The following is a 23,737-nucleotide window of genomic DNA, read 5'->3' as shown; positions in this document are numbered from 1 at the left end:
TTCAGATATAAACCATGATGTAACCATCAAAGATAACATTCATATCTCATTCCAGAAAAGATTTCCTGCAGCGTGAAATACTTTTTTGGATGCTTTCAAGGGTATAAAGCATGTCCAAATTCCATGCAGAATAGGTTTGAGGTTAATGAGCAGGAGGGAAGATGGTATTTGTGCTGTTCTGTGGTATGCATAGCTGTAATCCCTATGGTGAGGCGAAGACCACTCTTAACAAAGTTGTGTCCATATATAGCTGTCACACAACAGTTTGGCACTGCTTCCACTCCATTCATGTGCCTGTTGCCTCTCTTTTTGTGAACTGGTGGTTCAGTCTTTCTGAAAGTATCACTGGACTGAAGCTTGACATAGTGTAGGAGCAGCTAGGGTATCAAAGTTTGGTGAGGTCTCACTAGTGTTAGCATCTACAACTGACAAGCTCTGCTGGTCCCTGGAAGAGTTAGGGACCTTCACCTGACCTTTGTATAAACCAGGAGATTTTGCCCAGAGTGGAAGATTTGCTGTTAAATTGGCAGAACTGTTACCTTCAACAGTCAGAACTGCTGGCTGTTTATCTGGCACCGCTAGAGCATACACGTTTTGTTCAGACAGATGATCTCCACATTGACTAAGATGTTCAGCTAGGACCAGAGGCTGCTGATCGTCTCCTTCTTCAGAAATGACAAAAACTGGTTTGTTTTTATCTGTTTCTCCCCCGGGGTCCTTTGTTTTTGAAGCATTGGCCAAATTGATTTTCAAGGGATTGGAGCTCTCTAGGGTACTCTTGGGGCTTTGGCTGTTAACTGGAGATGCTGCCCCTAGATGTCTTGAAGGATCCAAGGACCTCACGCGTTTATTGTCAGGGGAACCAGCTAAAAATCCAAAGTAAGGGTTTCCAAACCTGGATTTCTTCAAGTTGCAGGAGCTTAGCTTCCGCTGCCTTTGTCCAGACAGAGTGAGTGGGTATGAGGCATTGCTGGCAGATGAATCGGAGTAAACTGTCTCTGAAGCTCCCTCTATCTCAGTGGCTGAAATCACCTTTCTGGTTGGAACACCTTGGGTTCTTGCAACTGTAGGAAAACCCTGCACAAAATAATAATCAATTAGTAGACATGCTTTGAAAAGCGACTGTCTTAAGAAACATTGATCTGAAGGGAACTAATTAAAAGTTTTAATTCCTTGTTATGCTACAGGTAAGGTATTTTCTCTTGCAAAAGCCTGTTATTACCAGAGAACACAAGGAACATCCTCTATTAGCTTTGTAGCAAGCCCTAAGCCCTGATGCTTTGATGATAATGGTCAGTGAGACCTAGATATACCTCCCACACCTACAGATTCCTTGCTATGTACTAAGGAAGAATAAGTCAGAAAACGTAATGGATGCAGCTCCTTAGCACTTCAGGAAATGACAATACAGTTAGGCAAAACAATTTCCAGTACACCAAGCAAGATGAGCTAAAATGTGCTTTGCACCTGCAGATTAGAGGAGCAAAGCAGGGGCACTGAAGCTGACCACCCCATGCTCTTCTAGCAAGACTTACGCTGTTGTCAGCCAGCTTTGTGAAGGGACTATTGGTGGTCCAACTGCACCATTTTTTTTGTAGCTGTGGTATTGGAGCCAGGAAATCATGGAAAGTGCGGGCACTCCACGTGCGTTGTCTGGGATAATGATTTTCCATCTGGACATTCCTCTTCTCAACAGTATCTGCTCCTGCAGCTGTGTGACCAGAAGTCATCCAGTCCGACACAGAGCCTGGGCTTGTGACGCTTCTTTTTAGATCTTTGTCCTGAAAATAGTAAGAAAAAAAATACATATATTATTTGCAATGCCTTTTGTCAACAGGTTTTAAAAGCACTTTTAGTGGCCTTTAGTGCAAGTGACCAATTTCCTCAGGGATTCTTTTTTCAAGTCAAAGCACAGGAATGCAACTTGTATTTCTCTTTCAACATGCTGCCTGGGAGCCATTGGCTTCCCTGGCCACCAGTTTTACCTTGCTTCTTCCATTTCAGGTTTTACACTGAATTGGGAAATTGCAATTGCATAAGAAACAGAATCCTATTGCTAACTGTATGCATTGAGTAGCTAGAGCTTCATTATTTTGGATATATTTGACAGATTACAGTACTGACTTCACTGTGTAAAACATAATTCCTCCTCTCTGCTTGGCTCTTGGAAGGCTCCAGCTGCACCTCTCTAGGGAAGCAAAACACCACAGTGGGGGATTGAGACCCACTGAAAGGAACAAAACTGTGAGACTTAGAAGCCTAAAGAATGTGTGATTCAAGAAGGAAGTCTGAAGCAAGTGGTGCTCTTTCATCTCAGTTTGGGAAGAGCTGAAGGAAAAATAATAAAAAGAGGCAGTAATCTGTTCTCAGTGTCTGTGGTATAAGGTATGAGAGGCACAAGGGCCAGAGTGGAGCCAAGGGGATTTTCAGTTCACATAAGAAATGCTTCTTCAGGTGGAAAACATGCTTTAGCAGGAGCATAAGATGTCTAGACAGGTGTAAAATTGGCATCATCGGGAGCTGAGCACATGAAACCATTCTTACCAGCTCTGTGTATGAGGGGAATTGCTCTGACCTAAGAATGAACTATGGCCAACTTGTGAGGATCCCATGCATGCTTACTTTATATGTTTTTATATTGAATTTAAAATGACAATTTTTCTTCTTAATGCATATGTGGCTTTAGAAGAAGAAAAGTTAAAGATACCTCCCTGCCCTATGAATCTCCTGTGCTTGCTAACACTTCACCTGTTGTTAATATAAGCCCCTTGTTCCATAACTCTGCATGTATTTTTAATTTTCAGCTGTGCCAATACAGCTGTCATGAGAAGAATGCAAAATCCACATTCCCAGAGTTTACACATTTCTTAAAGAGAGCCTGAAATAAATCTCAGTGTCCTGGATTTAAAAGGCCCGAGAGACCAAAAGCTTGTCATTTCTTAGTTCTGATAAACAGAATCTCCTGAGTTTCCACAAATCAAAGAAACCATTTCCTTACAATGTCATGTTGGAAAAGGATGGGCAGAGAGGTGAGAAATGAGCTTCTCTCTAGGAAGCTGGAAGTGGTTCTATTCAGGCTCTGGATGAATTTGTTTTGATATTAAGTTCTTAGTCTCAGATTTGATTAAAGTAGCAATCTTTATAAATATATAGTAATCCAGCTGTCTTCTGAGAAGCCTCTTCAGGCAGTCTTAGGGATTATTATTTTGATGGTTTTGAGACAGATGTGCTGGGTGCAACTACTGAGATTAATACAGTATTTTCTAGATTAAAAAAAAAAACATTTTCATAAAAAACATGTCTCAAATGCTCTCTTATTCTTTACCCAAAACCTATTCATCTGACACTTGTCTGGATAGGAATTGGATCACAGTTATAGCTTAGCCAAAGACTGATGCTGTAGAACAGACAGGACATGTAACTAATGGAGAATGGAAGCTCAGTTGTGAACAGAGTTTTTTTTTTATGTTTTTTTTTAATGCCTAACATTTAGGAACTCTCAATTAACAGAGGCAGTCTGAGTGCAGGTGTGTAGATGTCCTGCTGGGCCCAATTTCCACCCCCTCACAGAGGATCATCTGCAGCTGTGCTGAAAGAGCCAGTGCTTCTAATGGAGCCCCTTCACCCTCCCCAGGTATGTTTTTTGACCTTTTGGGAGTGTAGTGTTGGCTCCTTGTATGCAAAAAAGGCATAACTGAGAAGGAAAAACCTTCTGAGTTAATACAGTGATTAATCACTTTCTTTGGTTATGTGGACTTAGAATAGCTTGAACACTATATCATATGTGTATATATATATACAGATAAATTTGCTATTCTTTTGTGTGGAAGGCATGGTGTAATAGAAATGTTTTGCTTTAAGCGTTTCTTCCTTCTGACTGGTGAGAGGAAGAGGAAGGAAAATGGGATTTTCTTTGTCCAGAAGTTGTATTTGTAAGTGGCTGCCACCAGGTGAAGCTCTCTCCACTGGAAACAAGGACCTTGAAGTAGAGGGGATCAAGGGTACCTGGTCTGGGTGCTGACACTGTGTGTGCCCTGCTCCTCAGAAGGCATTGTACTTGAGTCAGGCAGGGCACTAGAGCTGTTTCCCCCTATTCATTTCCTTATTTTCTGTTAATCAGTATGGTTGACTGAAGGAGGAGTTTAGCACATGTCCTGCACTAGTAAGGGAAATTTCTAATCAGTCCACCACCATGGCTAGCTTACTAAACATCTCCAGGGATACAGAATGCAGTTGCTCTGTAAAATGTGATTAGAAACATTATGTGGACTGTCTTGGGGTTGGCAAGTTCCTTACACTGGTTCTTTCTGCTCTTGTGGGAAAAAAAAAAGAGAGAGGATTTTGGGCAGTGTTGACCTGGAAAGGTTTTAACGTAGACTTGGAAAGGACTCACACTGATAATCACTAATCTGTGATGAAGAGAGAGCTCAGAAGTCTCAGATCTGGCCAAGATCGTGTACTTTTAAGTAAGTAAGTGATGAGGAGTAAAGAGGAAAGAGCTAAAATAAGGAAGGTTACTAAAATGATCTAGGTTTGTATGTGTGTATTTGAAAGGGCACCAATGTTTTCCCTTAAAGAATTTGTTTTTTAGAATAAATGTTAATTTTTTATGTGAGCTGGGGAGACAGTGACATAACTTTCTGGCAAACTGAGGAGCTGAAGAACTTCCTTTACCACAGTGGTCTGCTGTCAGGTCCAGAAGTCCACCTGATCTTATCCAAGCTGAGAAGACGCTGGCTGAGGGATCACAGCCCACGTGTTTTTGTAGCAGCTCTGCCTGATGGCTGGGAGAAATGCCTGGCTCAGTCACTACTACTCTTGCAAACTGAGCAGCAAGCATGAGTGAAGGAAGGTGACAGGTGCTGTCCAAGTGGCTTGCTATGCTTCCAGAGGTGTCCAAGAGCATTCCTACCTGTATTCTGTAGGTAGTAAAGCTCAGTCCACTGGCTCCAGGTCCAGCAGAAATAATGAACACTTCATCGCTCCCTGTCTCGGTGGTCACTGCAGAGGTGGAAGAGGGCACATCTGGGTCGGTGTCCTGAGGAGACTGTTCTGTGCTGCCTCTGCAGGAAGTGACTGAGAAAAGAAAATCCATATAGGAACAGCTGAGGAGAGCCCAAAACATCTGTTCCCAGCTCCTCCATGACAATCCCCTTTCCCTTTCTCCCCAGACAAACTAGATTGACAAAATTGTCACACCAGTCGTATCTATGCTCTGGCCAACAGTTTGCTCACCTGAATTTACAAGCTTTTAAAAATAAAACAGAAGGCAGTGAGGGGAAGAAAGGAACAACCTTGGGTCTGCTGTTTGATAAGTTGACAGACCCAAACTGAAATGCCCCATACTAAATGCACAAGGTTTTCCTGCAGATCAGAATTTTATTTTTAAAATCCGTATTTACTTATTCCTGTTAATGGTGAGCTCTGCTTTTTCCCTGAAGTGCAAGCATTTTCTGCTTGAACCCTGCCAATGCTGCTCCCACAGGCAGCCATGCACCGTAGGTGTGTGCTCCTGCTTGCATCCCCAAGGCCTGCCTCTCTGGTCCAGGCCCAGAGAGCTATGCCTGTGGCTCCTGGCTGCAATCTCCTCAACGATCTCTGGCAGCAAGTAATTACCTTTTGTGGAAGAGATCCCTGTGAAAATGGTGTGTAAAAGCTGATGGTGTAGTGGGAAACTGGTGGTGTGTAGCAGTGTACAGTGGAGTGGCTCCTTGTTGGCCTTCCCCCAAAAGGAGTGTTAATAGAATTCATTGGTTGTGACTCAAAATTGCAACAAGTGATGTTTTTATCTGCAGCTTGGCTGGGGGACTCCTGCTCTTGTTTTGGAAACACACATCTAAAGCTGTCTCACTCAAAAAGCCCTTCAGAAAGTTTGCTCCAGCAGTCAAACCTGTCCAAAGCCAAAGCAAGCATTATACAACTCATCCTTTTCCAGGCAAGGTTAGACACAGGGCAGATGAGCCATCCACAATTTATGGATGATTATAAGCTGCACTCGCAGCAGCCTGAAGCAGACACACGAGCTTTGCTAACCCAGAGTCTCTGTGTGCTATGACAGCCTCAGCTGGCAGTGTCCCGAAGCTGTGCCCGCGTGCTCCTTGCCAGGGGAACTGCCCTCCCAGGGAGGGGGGAGCGCAGCAAGGGATATTCCCACAACAAAGCCCTTCTGCTGTCAAGTAGCTCTCCAGCTGTGCATGAGAGAGGCTGGGGGGGGGGGGGGGGAAGGTGGGGGGAGAAACGGTCTGATTAGCAGGCCGGGGGCCCTGACCTGCTCCCGGGGGTGCGCCGTGCTTACCCGCCTGCTCCCGGCTGACAGAGTGGTTGTTGTTTTCATTCTCCCGACTTGGCACCACGAGCTGGAGCTCATTGATATCAACAGCGGAGTTCTGGATCCCATTCTACAACTCAGAACATGCCCCAGTAAACATAGTCAGATAAACAGTGCAACAGCCAATATGAAAGAGAGAAACAGAAATTGCTGAAGCCATTAGCACTAACCTCCTGGTCACTGCATACGTTGGATGAGCTCCTTTTGGGGCACGTTCTCTGCCTGAAAAGGAGAGACAGCAACAACAACAACAAGCCCACAAGTGAGTCAGACCCAGGGAAGGGAAGGTCTTGGCTCATGCAGTGGGAAGTCAGCTGAAGAGGAGAAGGACCTGTCTTCCTCCCGTGATCACCACAAAAGTGGGAACAGAGTTCAGACCTCTTTGACATCCTACCAGCCTTCCATCCATAGGGAATAGCACCTACTGATGTGCTTTTCCACACTTGGGAACTAAATAGCAGGACTGAAATCCTTGCTTTGCTCTGAGCAGTGGCATCATTCTTACCCTGTTATACAGAGTATTTCATCTCTGTAGTCAGGATTGCACTCTGCAAGCAAGCAAGCAGAGAACATCGAATGTTCATCTGCACGACTGTTTTATTAATGAGAATGGTTATGGCAGATGTTTACCAGCTCAATGTGCCTGTTGGACTGAAGGGAAACATATTCTTCAATTTTCGTTTATTTTTTAGTTTCAATAAACATGATATCATGAAACAACAAGAGTTATTTACATATTGGATGAATACAATGTGAAGATGTCATGAAGAATAGCCGAATGTGGTCATGACTTAACAAATGATTACTGACTCTCAATTGAATTGGGAGAGGAAAAAAGACAGCCCTGATGTGTCTCTAGGACTATTCCTAATGAATATGGAGGAGGCTACAGAAAGAGGAGAGCAAGTTCACACTGCAGAATTTAATCCAGAAGGAGCTGTCACTGTAGGAGGCATCGACTGGGCTAAACAGGGAAGGCTCTTTATTAACTCAGGGGTTGGTAGAGAGGGAGCAGAGATATTTCTAGGGAGAAGAGGTCTTTCCTCATTGGAGAACCGAATTAAGCCAAGTAGGAAATACTGCACAAGTACAGTAGAAGGATAGGAGAGAGTTCTGTACCTCTCGAAGTTTAAATGAGGATAGAAAAGGGTGACAGGTTGGAGTGTCCTCTTGTTAAATTTTTATTCCCTCATCATTGTTCAGGCATTGATTCCACTAAACAGTTTGATTTGCTGTCATTAACTACTAACTCATATACTCATGTAGTTAGTACATACATAATGGCTAAAGTTTTCTAGATTCACCCCAAAAAAATTTCCAGGGGCAACATGAGATTTGATTCCTTCTACTCCGAACTGCTGCCACAGTGTCTGGAGAGATGCTGTAGTTTGTGGGACTTGGGCTCCTGGACTTCAGCTCTCTCCAGCTGGACTGCATCTCCTATAGCATGCTGCAGTGCCTGGCTGCCAAGGAGGGCAGTGATTTATATCAGTGCATAGCTCATGCCTATGAAACACCCAATGTACAAATATTCTGGTTTCTGTCATTTAAAAAAAATGTGCAATTTAAAAACAAAAATTACTTAAACCTTCCCAAGTAAAGCAAACATTCAAGTCTGTTGAAAGCTTTGTGAAAATTGCCCTGTGCTCCCAAGCCCACTCTATCCATGTTTCCAACTAAACTACCCTCATATAGGTAGACAGAAGTGGAGAACAGCTACAAACAGGCAGATAGAGGCTTCTGGGTTGTGCCTACCATGGGGATGGCAGAGAAAAACTCTCTTTTTAGCCAAGAAGTGACTATAATCCTCTAGGAGAGCTTTATGTGAGGAAGGAGAAGATCAAGCTGCCTTGGTTGTGCCTAGCAGGGTGGCTTGTATGGAGCAAAATGGCATATGACAACTTGATGAAACAGCTGTATGTGTAAAGGGGTTGTAATTGGAAACAGGTCACTGGCAATCTATGCAGATGTAAAATGCAGTTGCAATCCACAGGTTACAGCCATCAAGCAAAAGTCTGGCTGCATTGGATGGGATTAAAATTAAATCAGGTGGACGTGTCTCTTGTTCCTGAGGCTTGGGAAAGAAAATAAAAAATACCCCATTGCTTGAGCCAGGCCTCATGGCCAAAAGTAATTAGAATTATTGGCCAACTAACAACTGAAGCTTTCATTTCCTCCCCAAACAGCAAACAAAAGCAGCAGTGTGGCAGAGACTTGGAGTTTCCCCAGAGAGCTTTGCCCTGGCTGAATGCAATGAGCCTGAGCAGACACTGCTGACGACTTGGTGCATTGGAGTGCAGCAGGTGCCAGGCTTGGCCCAGGCCATTTCTAATCCTGGCAAAGCTAGCTCCCTGCTACTTTTAGCTGAGCAAGAGCATCAGATAGAAATGGTAAAAAACACAGCTAAATGCCAATGTGGTACCAGAGGAACAAGCAAAGCAAGAAGAGGAAAAACTGGGAGGCAAATTTACAAGGCCAGGAGCTTGTAGTTTACTCCTAGCATCTTCTGGAGAGGTCTTCACTGCAGTGGCACATTCCAGCCAGGGCAAGAATTGTCATGCCTCAGAGAGCCAGTCCCATTTCTGAGTGTGCTGTGCTATTAAAACATCTTCACTTCTCCCCACAGCCCACCCCTTGCAGTCTTGGCATTTTCAGCAGAAAGGCTGTGGCTAAAACGCACACAACACATGACTTCAAGCCTGCATTTAGGGTAAGAAGTGTAAAATAGAGCTTGGTGGGCTCAAATTGAAAGTTGTTTCACTGTGCTTAATGCTCCCTGCAGCCTTATTCTCAGCTGCATTTTTGGAGAACACGGCTGGACAGTGTAGGTGAGTTCCAACCAGTGCCACTGGTGCTACAGCCAGAGAGCAATATCCTCAAAGTATCAGAGCAGGAAAGATGGAAAAAGAATTTTCCAGTGCAGCCTCAGTGAGGCTGCTCAGCACAGGGCATGGCATTGCTTCCAAGCACGTCAGATCTCACATGCCTTAAATGTGACAAGGAACAAAAGTGTAATGTAATCGAGGCCTCCCTAGAATAGTGCACAGGGAATACAGGTAGCAGGGTTAGCAAAGGACCTTTCATGGGTGAATGTCTATGGACAATCTTCTCTACATACACTCAATATCTAATATATCTCCCTACCAAAAAAATGTGGCAGAGCAGTGAAAGGGCAGGCATGAAGATGTTACAAGAAGTGAGCCTGGCCCTGGTGCTGAGCCATGGTGACTGTGGCAGGATGTCTTCAGTGAGCAGACCGCACATTTGTGCGGGGTGAAAAGGCATTCAGTTTTCTGTGTTGGTCAACAACAGCAGAACATCACTATGCTTTGTAAATATCTGAGAAGCAAAAAAGCAAAATTGTACACGCGAGCAGCATGGCCTGACTTTCTGAGCAGTCTGCACAGAGCAGCTTTCAGGCAGTGGAAGCTCAGACTGCTGTGTTCTTCAGTTTGAATAACATGCATCTTTGTGGATAAGCTGCAGTGAAATTAAATGGCAAGAACTGCCTGCTCAACGTGTGCATCAGTCCAGGATGCTGCCTTGCAAAGGCAGAGTGTCTCTGCTGCTTTATATTTTGGCGAGGGCATAAAGATAATTTAATGTCTGGAAGACATTTCCTACCAGACATTTTCCTTTAGAACTAGCAAAAAAAAAAGAGTCGTTTAAATTAGTGTTCAGCAAGGTCTTTAAAAAGGAGGAAGGTTAGTCAGATGTAGCATACAAAAGATTAACTCTTACAACTATGAAAAGCCTAGACTCTGAAAGCAGGAATTTCTTTACATAGGAGTTTTTTACAATGTAAGGTTATTAAGATTCTATTTAGGCTCCACCACCTCACTCATGTTTTCTTACTCCCAGTGCAGCGATGGCCTATATTTTGTGTTTATTCAGCACAGCTAGAATTGCAGCCACCAAAATCATCACATGGAAAACAAAAGTTCCTTTCTCAACCCAACCTCAGCTATGAGGAGTTGCTGGGACACTCTGAGAGCTTCTGGTTTGGAGGATGCAGAAAGAGGGATCAGGCCAGCTCAGTGGTGCCACTGAGAAATAAGAGCTATCACAAACAGCCAGTCACCCCTGCAGAGCCCTGCAAGGGGTGCTGGTTATTTCAGTTCTCTGATGCTCCCATTGCAGTCAAAATATTTGGAAAACACTGCTTAACAAAAACCCAGGGAGCTGCTGCATTGGTTTGAATGCGTTAGAAGGAAAAAACAAAACATTTTCACTAGAGTTACCAAGAAAAAAGCAAACATGAGCTGGGGCGTGGAGAAGCTTTCTCCTGATAGATACCTAGATACATCAGGAGAAAACAAATAAAAGCAATTGACTGGAGTATAATGCTTTTGTTACTGTCTGGTTGCAGCTGTTCAGCTAGTTAGCATCCCCCTGGGCTGACCAACCACTCACTGGGCTGAGTCCTTTCAGATGACATATGGGGACAGGCATGGATAGCACAGCACCATTCCCAGCTTTTCCCTGGAAGGGACCAGGCTCTGCAGATACCTGCTCACCTCATGAATTAAAATGTCTGCACAGCCTCTTGGGTAAACCTTGCTTCAGATTGGAAAACACTATTTAACATAGGTAACCACATCTTAATTCCAAGTGAGAGCATTTTAGTGACTTATTTTTCTGCAGACCATTAGTGATGGTTAGATTCGAAGTGAGAAGACGCAGTGACTGTCAGCTTGGCCTCCCTGGGAGACCAGGGGAAAGGTGCTCTCCACCCTGCATTTATCCATTGGCCACTATTGGCCCAAAACTGAGAAACAAGTATTGAAACCAAATAAGGACCAAAAAAGACCTCACCCTTCAGGAGTTTCTGCGGGGGGGGGGAAGTAAATTTGAGGTACCAGAGCTGTAGAACTGGGAAAGAAAACTGTGGAGCGTAGGGCAGGAATAGAAAGTGGCTTTGGTTTCCTCTGTGTCCACACTACTGCACCAAAAGGACAGCAAGAATTAGCAAAGGAAATGTATATTTGTTTTCTTGTCTTTCCTGTCCTGCACAGATAATATCACATGCTTCAAAGGCTCAGAATTCATCATCTTACCTGCAAGCTATGCAGAGGGCAGAGAGCAAAGCAAGTGCAAAGAAGACAGTCCCTGTTAAAACTGCCAGCATCATCATGTTTTCCATTCCCTCCTGCCTCCTGGCATCTATGGTGTTGGGTTCCGTGATATTCTTGTATTCAAAGAGCATTGCAAAGCCTCTTCCCCGGTTGGTGGTGGTAATTAGTTCCATGATAACCTCAACCATTTCCAGAGACGAACCAAAGACCATGGTCTTGTTTAAAGGTGAATTTGGTCCACAGAAACGAGAGGAAAATGTGATGAGATCTGAAACATACAACACATCGTGTGGACAGACATCCACTGCCGGCTGTTGGCTGGACATTTCCACTGGCAATATTGTTGTGGGAAGTGTCCAGCTCTCTCCCAGACTTTCATCTCTTTCACTAGCAGCTAGGTGTGCAAACAAAATATTGCCTTTCCAACCTTCTTTTGTTTCTTGGCTGCTAACATTTTGTCTCTGTGTTGCAGCACCATCAGACTCAGGGAATGGCTGTTCTTCTGTTTGAGTCTCCATAATTGCTTTGGGTTCCTTCATCTGTTTTGACTGTTTTCCTTCAGATGTCTGTCTGGTTTCATCTTTCTTTGAGGCTGCTCCTGGAAGTTCATCCAGGTGACCAGGAAGCTCTTTTGCCTGATCTCCTGTGCTGCTCAGATTCTGAGCTGCCTTTGACACCCAGCTCTGAAGAGATGATTTTGTAGTCTGGAGAACAAAGTCCAGGTTTTCCTCAGGAGGAGTCACGTCCTTATTTCCTGTTATTGCAGCAGCTGGAATGCCATCCCAAGGGGTTGGAGTCTCACTAGAGCTTTCAAAAATGTCAAAGTCAAAAATTTCCAAGATAAGATGTGTTCTCATGGGAATGAAAAACTGCCAAACACAGTGTGTCCCTGGGTAGTAGTTGTTTGGAAAACCCGGTGATAAAATCAGGCCTCTTTCCATTGACTCCACCACTGCACCACAGGAATAATAGACCTGGGAAATAGAACAAATACACTTACTTCTTGCCAGAGACAGTATACAGGACGCAGCATGCTGGACTTACAGAAGGTCCTAGCCCTTCCCTACTGTAAAGTAGACTTTTACAGGCTTCATGAATTCCGAGTTCTCGAGGCTATCTTCTACTTTCACATTTAGAGCCTTAATCTCTCATACAGACAGCCAGTCTTAGAGACTGTGAGAACATGTACTGAATGCACAGCTACTGCAGAAATATAATCCAGACAAGTAATTCATGAAATTCTCATTTTCTATTTCACTATTTCTATTATAATAGCGTCCCTTTCTGCTTTTGGCTAATGCACATCCCCAGCTTATTGAATCCTGAATACATTTGTTGACATACAAGTCTTCACTGCACAAATGTGTCATCCTAAACATCTTGTACTGTGATAAAAACCTTCAGCTGAAGAAAAACTATGTCACTGCAGCATCTTGAATTCTATGTTAATTTCAAAACAAAAGCACTTTTTTTAAGTGCAAAAAGGCCCTTGCCCTGATGGTTATCCATGAATCATCTGTGAGGTAAATAACTCCCAAGGACGGTACTTCACAACAAAATAGTATAGATTATAGTATATTTTGGGTAGTTCTATATAGATGGGATACAAATAATACAAAAGAGAAGATGGCTCACCTTCAGGATGACAAGGCTCACAGGGGACTCCACATAGGAGGGATCTCTGAGAAGAGAACCTTCTCTGGTGGTGGTCAGCCCTTAAATGGGGTTTGGGAGAGGTGGAGCCAGGCTCCACCCCTTCCACTCACACAGGTATATCTCCTTCACCTGTGGCCCCATGGCTGACTCGGTGCTCAGCTCAGGTGACCAATCAGTGGTTCAGGCTGTGATTCAGCAGTTCCTATACATCATCCCAACAACTCTTGGTTCCAGAGATGTTCAGCCTTATTTGCTTCAGTGACTGAGGCGGTTTTGATTGGGTACATTTTCTCTTCAAATGCAAAGCCTCTCGAAGTAGTGCCAGTAGATCCCCTCTCCCACTGGTCAGCTAGCAATCTGCATGCATTCTGCATAACAGTCATAGCCCTTTTTGAAATTCATTTCTTCCTTCTCCATAAATAGCCTTCACAATCCAAAGGGGAAGAACTCTGTACATGGTTGCACTACTGACCATTCTGCTTCTTCTCTAAAGGCATGCGAGACTGTTTTCACACATCATATTTACGACAACCTACTCCCAGAAGTATGCTCCCACAGCCCTGCTTCCTGATCCTTTCCATCAATGCAGAGGGAGCAGAGCCCTGTCTGAGCCTGGGGCAATGGTTTTTGAAGAGGAGAAAAAATGTCAGAAGTGCTGAGGCCACAAGCCTTGTCTAGGAGCACGTGTTTACTATCATTAATTGGAAAAGAAAGGGAATGCTTCAGGGCTTTGTTTTTATTTTTTATTATTATTTTTGGAAATTATTAGTCATCTCAGTCTGTTATCTATTTAAACACAAAGGAAGCTTGGCAGTAGAACAAACAAAGTTTATTAAGTCCATATAAAGCCACAAAGATCAAAATACTCCAGATCTTTTTTCTCCTGGTCCCTCCCCGTCTCATATTGAAATGGAAAGAAAAAAAGCAACACCAAATGTTAAAAGCCCATAAATAAAAACAAAAAGGCAGAATGTTCTGCAAGGCATTAGCTTTGCTTCCCAACAGGTGCTTTTCATATTCAGAGTAATGTCAGGGTGGATGGCAGGGCTGCAATAGGAAAAGACCAAAACAGTGCTGGAGTAGAAATTGTTTTCTGTACTCCAGATTGAAATCTGATCTTTGATTTTTAAAAGTGCCTCTTAAATCTCAGGTTGTGCTAATTATAGGGGAATGAACTGCAGGTTTCTCATTTAAGGCATTTGAAGTCTTGGTATTTTATGGCTTGAAGTCTTAAGTGAAAAAGAAACCATATACAGCTGCCCAAATTTTCTGTCTAATCTGTTGGTGCTGTGCAGCAAGTAATGCCAAAATGGATAAATAGAATGCTACAGATCTTTTCCCCAGGAGGTAATTTGTTGTTGCTGTTCTAGTCCAAATCAGTTCATTCAAGTAGAAATCCAAAGGAAAATGCTGTCAGTTTAGGAGGGTACAGATCCTAACTTTCATATTTACATAAGAATTATGGGTGCGTTTGTTGTCACATCATAAATGTTGCTGACAACTAGCTGGTTTCCAGCGATTACACCCTTTCTTCCCTTAAGGAGAAGGCTACTCTGTGATTTCCCTCTGTCTTGGGGTGTCCATATTGCCTTTGTTTCACAGCAGTCTCTTGAGCTCACTCTGAAGATATCAGTGTAGTGAGATGCAGCACGTAATCTCTAACTTTCCATTTAAAAGAAGCATCCAGTTTTGGAGCAAGAATGTGCACCAGAATTGTTGCTGTTGAAGGGTACTTCTCCAGTCTGTAGGAGGATTTTGTGTGGGCCCAAACTTCCTTAGTTAGCACTCACTGAAGGTTGAGGTTTTGTTTGGAGGAACATGCCAACTGATGGAGTTCTCTTTTTTTTCAGATACCAAGAAGGCAATTGGAGGTGTTCACAGCCACACCTCTCCTACCAGAAGACTCTGCGACCACCTGAAAGCAGCAGCTGTCAGCTCAGCAGCTCTTACACTGAATGGGTAAGTGCATCCCTATACATTTCTCAGCCCTACTCTCAAGTGACTTACACGTTCCTGCCTTCACCTCCACCTGAATCTGTCACCTGTATGGTGTCTGTTGAATCATGGTCTAAACCACTGATGGATCACCTGAGGTGAGCAGTGAGTCAGCTGTGGGAGCACAGGTGAAGGCAGTTCACCTGTATGACCAGAAGGGGTAGAGTCTGGCTCCTGTTCTTCTAGACCCCATTTAAGGGCTGATCTTCTGGAGATTGCTCCTTTGGAGTTTTCTGCTATGAGCTTAGGATACAGGTGAGTATTTTTCCTTATTTTTTTTTTATTGTCTGTCTCTTTCTAGAGTAATAATCTTTCTAATTATGCTATCTGTAAAGTATCTTGGTTATGATACTATTTGGCATTATTCATTTTGTTAACTATGTAGTCACTTCTTGAGCGGAGATACTGTGCAGACTCTGCATGCACCTTGAGGAGCCTCAGGTCCAGACTCAAAGGCCTTTTGCTCCTCAGGAGCCGTGTGGCTGCTAGCCATGCAGTGTTTCACTGAATCCTAACAGGTAGCTGTGCCTGCATGCGGGGATGGGGGGGTCGCACAACTTGTGCATTCCAGAAATACATCCAACAGTTCATGGCTGTAGGGTGGCTGTTCATTTGTTATGGGCTGAGAGACTGAAAGCATTCAAGAACTGCTCAGATAACAGGGAAAAAAGCACCCAAGGGATGAGAAACGTGAGACAGGTCTGAGGATGAGGGAAAAAAAGACTCCTGATAAGTTCCTAATCCTGAACTGAATGACTGACAGCACTGTGTAGTTCATTTACATCATCCATTTCATAATGGCTGAATTTCATCAATTACATGCAGATGTTCCCTTCCACAGCAAGTGGTATATTCATGGGCTTTTGACAGAGGCATGCAAGCAACTTGGCACGTTGTAATCTTTGCAAATGATATGTTGTTGTTTGTTTGGTATAAACAACAGTTTTTACACCAATTAGCTCAATTATGAGCAGGGTGGGGATTTATTTATTTTTCCTTTTTTTAATCTCTGAATAAGATGACTCCTTGAGAGTGTTGACAAGAGGCACGGTGAACTTGTGTGGGCTCTGAAGGGATCTCTTTAGAAGCACGTTGGTTTTGGAAGGCAGCAAAGGTTGCAGTTTCCAAGTATGCAAAGGGGTGGGATTTGGAATGACTATGGTAGTGAGATGTGAAATACAGTGACCTACTGTAGGAAGTCATAAGGTGTGAAGAAAGGCTAGGCATTTACCAGGCAGCAGAGGCCGTTGTTTATGGCACCTGACCCATGGGAGCTCTTCAGTGATGGGTACTGGTCTGCCCAATCACTGGAAGCAGGCAGGGCTGAGTTTTTTAGGCTTGTCTGGCCTGCCTCCAAAAAATGGAGTGCTTCTGGCACGAGGTGGGAGCCTGGAGGCAAGGTGGGGTGGGTGCTGTTGCAGGTAGCTGATAGGAGGAGGTGACATGGTATGTGGTTTGTCTTGTGAAGATGGGAAGGGCCCTTCTGAAGAGGAGACAAAGGGATGGAATGAACTGGCTAGGGAAACCCTCAGACTATTCAGGGTCACAGCTTTTGCTGCAGCCTGAAGAGTGCAATATTGATGCACTTTCTTTATTTGTGTTAATGCTGGCATGAGGAGCTGCTGTTTGCAGCACCCTGGAAGTTGCTGTCCTGCCTGTATCCCGTGCACAGTCCTGAAGGCATTTTCCTTTTGAAGTGTTTGTTTCAAAGAGAAAGGAGAACATTCTGTTTTGATGTTAGTCATTCCTCTGTGAGCACAATCTCAGATTCTCTGCCTTGGGTCCTGCCTAGTGTAGTTTGTTTTCTTTTACAGTGTAGTCACCCAAGGAATATCAAGCTGTCTTACCATGCACACACAGCCAGAGTGAAAGCCTCAGCAGAGCAAGCTGGAGGCATATAGCAGAGCCACTCAATTTCCAAGACATCCTCAGGGGCCAACCCACGTACTTAACAGAGATACCAAGTTGCAGGCACACAGGGAAAAGATGTGCAAAGATCATAACCTACTTCTCCCTCGTTCATGCATTATGCACATCTCGATTTCTGTGCATTTCTCACATGTACTTCCAGTTATAGGCGGACTTAAAAATGTCACTTCCACTTGTCTTTAGAAATGCCAGAGAAGGAATAATCAGCTACATCTCAAGCTGACTGAACATTTAAGAGCTGCTGCATTTATTAGTGTCTTAAGGAACCGATGTGTATTATCTCCTCATCCAAGTTAAAGAGCTTTTTGGTCTCTGCTTGAAGGCTGCACTAGAAAGATTTAATATTAGTGTAATGAGAGAAGATGGGGATAGAAGTTGTTTATGCAGACCTTAGGCATCACTCTTAAGTCAAAACACTGGGTTATGATCCTGTGCTTATGACCAAAAGAGCCTTTTATGTTTCGTCTTTTCTTGTAAAATGTATCCACTAAATAAATGATACTTCACTGATTATTGGGGTTTGGGAGGAGGGGCAGCAAAAAGAGAACTCTTCTGCAGGTAGGTTTTTCGCTTTGCTTTGAAAGCCTAATCCCCTGCAGCCACTGGTGCCAAAGCAGGACTCCAGGCAGTACATGGTCCTTCTATAGAAGCCTTATCTTGTCAGCCTCCAGCTGACTCCACAGCAACCATAGTGATATGCAATTAGCTTTTTGACAGAGATGGATGCGGTCTTAGAATCCAAGACTGTTCAGTCTGGGTGACTAAATTTAGCCATCTGAACTCACCGTGGTACGAGAGGAGTGAAAAGCCAGCAAGCCTTATTTAGGATCTCTCACCCTCCAAAATTAAATACATCTTATGTCCACACATGCACCCACATGTGTGTTTCTTTCAAAGAGCTGGCAATGCTTTAACACTACTTCAACAGCTCCTTCACATTTTATTCTGCCCCAGGGACCTCTTCAACAGCCTCAATCCACCAATCTCTGCCTTTGCCTGTAACATGCGGAGGGAGGTAAGGAATCTCAGTTACTTCCCCCTACAAACACAGGAGGTTCATTTTGAGTTAAACATCACTGGGACTCACTGGGGTGACTGAACAGAGCTGGCCACGTGGGATGTAATACCAAGTGTCTTGAACTATCAGCAGAGCAGGAAGAAAATGCTGAACTTCAGACTTTAGAAAGAAAAAAAGAATAGAGGGAAGAGGGGAAGTGGCCATTCCCTTATTTGAGCTTAAGGGGGGGGAACAAAATATAGACAAGCCTGTACTTGCTGACATGGCTGGAAATAGCTGCAAACTACCAGAAATACAGTTCTTGTGGTTCCCAGCAGAAGGCCCAAGTTCTCCTCTCACAGTGTTTCCAAATTACAGCAGTGTGAGCGTTTTGGATGCTCCTCAAACACAGGATCTGAGGGAAGACTATCGCAAGAGTAAGATACAAAACTCCAGTCTGGTGGTTTAAGTGACCACATTTACTTTGCTAGCTGACTGATCTAGAGATCAAAGTTGGTAGGGATTTTTTTTCCAACTGGAAGAGAAAGTTAATCGGAGGCTTTATAAAATTAGCACTCTACTTAATTTTGCACTTTCAGGTCATCCCTTCATGAAAGGTTTATTTTCTTTCATTAGAATGAACTAGATATAGCAGCAGCAAATCTAACCTATTTTTCCTCTCGGCATAATAAGAATTTGTGGAAATGCCTTGAAAGCACCATCCTCCCCACTGAATTGCCTTTGCTCCTTAAAGCAGGAGATAGCAGCAAGAGGAGAATCTTGTTCTATACCACAGCAATTCTTCAAGCAATCTTCTTAGATTTAAGGAGGGAGTTGTCCCTGTCTCCTTTTTCCAGTTCTTAACTGTGACTTTGTTCAGACTGATCCCCTAAAGAGTTCTTAATTTGGAGAGAATCTCCTCTTCTGAGGGGACTCCTCTCCCTCCCTTTCCCAACACAAACCTGTCCAGCAGCACCCACAGCCAGCACTCCTGCCTTGTGCCCTGGGGAAGCTCACAGCAATGAGCACTGTACAGGACTGGAGCGTAGGACCCTGAAACCAGACCAAGCACACATTTGCTTCTAATACAATTACAGTATTGGAGCAGTCATTCTTGTGTTTTCAAACAAAGGTCCAGAATTTATTGAAATGAGCACAACCTGCAGGACTTGAGCAAAACCAAGGCTACATTTTTTTTTAACAGATGCTTTGTTATTTCAGCAGTACTTCCACCACATGGATGTGATTATAGATGTGACATTTCCACTCTCCAAACTTTTTTTCCAGGAAAGACCCCATCTTGTCTTACATTCCTACTTGGCACACATCGGTTTTGCAGGGCCCAGTTTTCATGCCAAATCACCAAGATTTCTATTGTTCTTACTGGATCACAGGATGTTTGAAGAGAACCAGTGTGCAGGTAGGAAGGGAAGGGGATTATGAAAGCTGTAGCTGCAGGTGGTGAGAGAAAGAAGACTTGCCATGGGAACAGAGAGGGAAAGTGGGAATGCGGTGAAGAAATTAAAGCAAAGAATGCAATTTCTGAGCAAGGCATTGGGAGTTAGAGGCCTGACCATGCCTCACACTGTAGGCGTGCTATTTTCTCTTATTCTTCCCATATGTGACTTTGGTGCAGCTGAATGCTGAAAATCTGAAAAAGCTTGCTGGGAAGGTGCTGCTTTATTTCACAGGACAGCAGACAACCTTATCTTGGCTTTGTGGGGGGAAAAAACGTCAGTGAGGTTGCAAATGTTTGTGTAACCTTGGAAAAGGGCAAGTAGGCTCTGTCAGGATGAAAAGAGTCATCCTCACCTGCAGGCAGGTGTCAGCAGCCAGCTCCCAGTACCTGCCTGGGGATGCAGCTTTTCCTGCAGCACAGTGCCAAACTGCTGGGCAAGCTGTTGCCACAGCAGATCTCTGTGAATCAAATCAGCTGCAGAGTAAGTGGCAGGAGAAGGTCAGTGATCTCACTAAAGCCAGGAGGCACAGGCCCTCGACCACTGCAAGGTCCTGGCTTCACAGCTGTGGTGTTTTGATACCTGTACTCAAACAGATATAACTGCACTGTGAGGTCACCATTCCTCCTTTGTGTTCCTCTCTGAGAATGGGAGGTGGGGGAAAGGAAAATCACAAAAAAAACCAACAACAATAACCAACAAATATGGGTACTCAGGCAACCACCAGACACAGCAATGCACTCCAGTTTCTGTGGAGCACAACAGACCTCCTCATTTGACTCCAGAGATGCAAAGCCTTTTTCTGCTTACAAAAAAATGCTTGTTTGCAGAGACAAAAACAGGGGCTGTTTCCTGAACAATCACCCACGGAACAGTACAGCTTTCCATAGCATGATCAGCAGCATACACAGTCTGTGCATACATTGTAACTGACATTTTGTACTGCCTTCAGAGCTGCCCCAGAGAAGTTGATGCTCTGCTTCTTTTGAGGTTTTCAGGTGAGAAGCAAAAGTAGTTCCTCCTCATTAGGCCTGAGATTTCAACCTGCACATAGTTGCATACAGTGGGCAGAAGTATCTAAAGCTTCCCAGGTGAAAGCTGTCAGGATACTGAAAACACAGCAAAATCAATTACTGCTCCTTTTCTTAACATCATGAATGTGCAGAAGTGCTAGCTCTCCCCTTCTAGTTCTTTATTTCAGATTGATTTGGATTTCCCTTCAAGAGGTCTTTCAAGTTATAGCCATGTAAGTTGGGCAAAGCGGAGCTCTTTCTCCTTATCCAGTTCTGTATTTTGCTTTCACTTTTTTAAGGCTGGAAGTTCTTATGATTAACAGGTGTTGCTTTTGTGTTTTGTTTTTATCCTGGACTTGACAGTAACCCTGTGTTTTGTAGGTACTCATACTACTTGACTATTACCCAAGCTGAAGTTACTGCTGTAGGAGTACCCAGCATTCACTCAGTACTTGCTGGATGCCAAGGTGGAGAAATGCTCATGAAATAGATAAAGCGTTGGTAGGAACATGAAATACAGAAAGAAACTCTGGAAGAGGCCTAGATCAAGGCACTGAACACTTCTGATTGTCGTTCTTGGAACTCTTACATCCAGGCATTCTTACTGGATATGAAATGGCAGGTTTTACTCTGAACTCTCCTTCATTACCCACTGCAGACCCACACTGCAGCATTCATGTATTTCTCACCTCCACCTGAAACTGAAGGTGCTAGGACTGCTCTTCTGTGAAATTATTTGAAGAATCTGTTTGAAACATGCAAAGCCAGTTGCTTGGGAAGACCTGCTTGAATAGGCAGTCTTTCCTTGGGGGGAACAATTATACTTGTAAAGTGGAACTATATGCAGTAGAAATTTGTCATCAGTACCTCATACATTTATTGCTGTGTTCATGCAGCAAACACACCTGAAATACTATGAGAGCTGTCTGATTGCTGTTTTCCTTCTTCCATCCCAACATCTGCTTTTCTGGCTAAGGAAGCATATAACATAAGATAACATCCAGCAAGGAGTGCTAGGCCTCACATCAGCAACCAGCTTTTTCATGTAAGACATTCCAGGTGAACCCCTGGGGGCTGGAAGAGCTAACTCTTGTGACTGGATGCTCCACAGACAAATAGAGATCCTGCCATAGAGATGTGAGATGCCATATCAAATAAGATCCTACATCCATGCAAGGCTGCATTCTTGTTTTTCTTCAGAAAATACTCTCATTCAAATGTACAAAAAAAAATGTAAAGCTTTAGAAAAAGAAACAAAGGAATCATTTACAGTGTCTCCTCAGGCAAATAATCATGAATACGGTGGGAAGCATCGTCAATAAAAGTAAGGTTGTGTAACAAAGAGTTCAAGATGCCATGGCCATTTGCTTTGGGGTTTTACTAGGTCAGTAGAGGGCTTTTTTTTTTCTTATAGAGCAAGTTCTCATTAACAAAGCATACATGGTACACCATAGAAAGAATTAACAGTGAACGACAGGACTGGTGGGAACGCACAGGGGTGGCAAAGGAGTTTCCAGAAGATCAATCTGGTTTTCATTTTCTATAAACTGAACAGGCCAAAGAAGCACAAATTAAAGAGTAGAAAACATACTCAGATTATGTCTGAACTGCTTGGTAACCAGACAAAATAAAGAACAAAACAAAAGCTATAGCACTGCAGTAAAAATTTGCTTGCAGGGTTCAGTAAAAAAGTCCATTCAGCAAGTTATGCGTGCTCATAGGAATCTGTGAAACTAGTGTTCCCAAATAAACTTTATATACATATAAAAACCTCCCGGATACTTGGGAGAAATTTGAATAATGAAATCCACATGCAGCTTAGGTGCTCAAAAATGCTTTCTTTTGTTGGGAGTACCAAATACAGAAGAAGAAACTGGAAACAGTCTCAAGCAAGTTTTGCTGGTCACTTCCCAACAAACAAATTTTGATCTTTAAAAAGCCAGCAAAACCCACAGATACTTGTAAACTCGCTTTGCAAGAGAGAGCTGTTTGTGCTTGTATTTCCAGCTGCATGACCCTATTGTTTCATCCAGACACTTCAGATGTTCCACATGATGGAAGCCTATTCTACAAACATATGGAGAAGGAAACAGTCCAGATGTGAAAGCTAAAACCTGCTAGTATCTGGGGTCATTGCTAGCAAGCTAAAACACTGTGGGAGCCAGGCCAGGCTATTTCTCAACTCAATGCTACTAGCAGGCGAGGGGGCTTGTACAGAAGACTTGCACAGTGGTCTTCACAAAACAAAGCAGGAAAAACCTCCTCCTCTCTTTTGTGCAAAAACTTATAGTAAAAAAATATCTCTAAGTCTCTAAACGAGCCATTGCTACAGCTAAAGCTGGCCATTTGGAGCTCTGTTACGGTCTGAACACACGCTTGGGTTTTGGATGGTATACGAACAGCAGCGCCTTCCTCCACCTCACTGGTTCAGGATTAGTCTCCTCTTGTGTGCTCTGTGAAGGGAAATTTCCAAGAGCTGTCATCTGCCAGGATCTCAGGATGCTTGTAAATTTTACTTTACTGCCTACTCATAAGGGGAGATCATGAAGGCACAGCAGGGAGGGTGCGGGAGAACACAGGGAAAAGTATCACAAATACTGCAGCCAGAGGGAAAACTGAGCACTGGGTTTGTTGTTATAGGGTCCCAACCAGTGAGCAGTTTATTTTTCCAAATAAATCTGCTTTGCAGACATCCTTTCTTCCTCCCCATTCAAGTTTCAACCAGGAAACCTGGAATAAGTTACAGTTGATTTTAGAGGCAAATCAAAGCATTCAGCTTACTGAGCTTGCATTTAAAGTTAGCCTTTATGAGGAACTCCTTGGGGCCCTTGTATTCAAATAGTGAAGTCTGAGATTCACCTGAAGTGCCCACCCATACAGATCTATAACAAGGCAGGAAGACAAGGGGATGGGCAGAAGAGGCTTTAAGCCTCAGTTCTAACAGTAACAGCTCTATATTTTAAATCAAAACTAGAAAAAATAAAGAAAACAAAGCTTTAATAAATTCCTAAATAGTCATTCCAGACACAATACTTACTAACTGCCCAAGACCGGGTAGTCTGGATTTAGGCAGAATAAATGGGTTGGATGTCCAGCGGGCAAACCCACCTTGGAAAGGCTGAGCAATTTTCTTTCTTGGATTTGGATTAGGTTGGAATTTGAGAGGCATTTTATCCCATATCTCTTGTATTCAAGAAGCTTTCCTTATTCATCCTTGACACTTGACCCTTGTTAGTAGTCCTGCTACTACTTAACAGAGTAATGAAACACAAGCACAATGGAAATGG

The 23,737-nt window shown here is 43.5% G+C and overlaps 1 protein-coding gene across 1 annotated transcript; it reads right to left on the bottom strand.

Moving 5' to 3' along the window:
- Nucleotides 1-342: 342 nt before the first annotated feature.
- Nucleotides 343-23,604, bottom strand: LOC136050103 (uncharacterized). The gene is made up of 7 exons (XM_065738721.1): nucleotides 23,559-23,604; nucleotides 11,386-12,377; nucleotides 6,499-6,550; nucleotides 6,296-6,398; nucleotides 4,913-5,076; nucleotides 1,536-1,781; nucleotides 343-1,077 (listed from the first exon to the last, which is right to left on the bottom strand). The coding sequence occupies exons 2-7, from the start codon at nucleotides 12,342-12,344 to the stop codon at nucleotides 343-345; spliced, it is 2,259 nt and encodes a 752-aa protein (XP_065594793.1). The 5' UTR covers nucleotides 12,345-12,377; nucleotides 23,559-23,604.
- Nucleotides 23,605-23,737: the final 133 nt, after the last annotated feature.

Source organism: Cyrtonyx montezumae, unplaced genomic scaffold, assembly GCF_038088225.1.
Source record: "Cyrtonyx montezumae isolate F1298 unplaced genomic scaffold, pur_monq_1.0 scaffold_23, whole genome shotgun sequence".
In the NCBI taxonomy this organism is placed as follows: domain Eukaryota; kingdom Metazoa; phylum Chordata; class Aves; order Galliformes; family Odontophoridae; genus Cyrtonyx; species Cyrtonyx montezumae.
The sequence above is the reverse complement of the archived record's forward strand: the minus strand, read 5'-3'. Positions and strand labels throughout refer to the sequence as shown.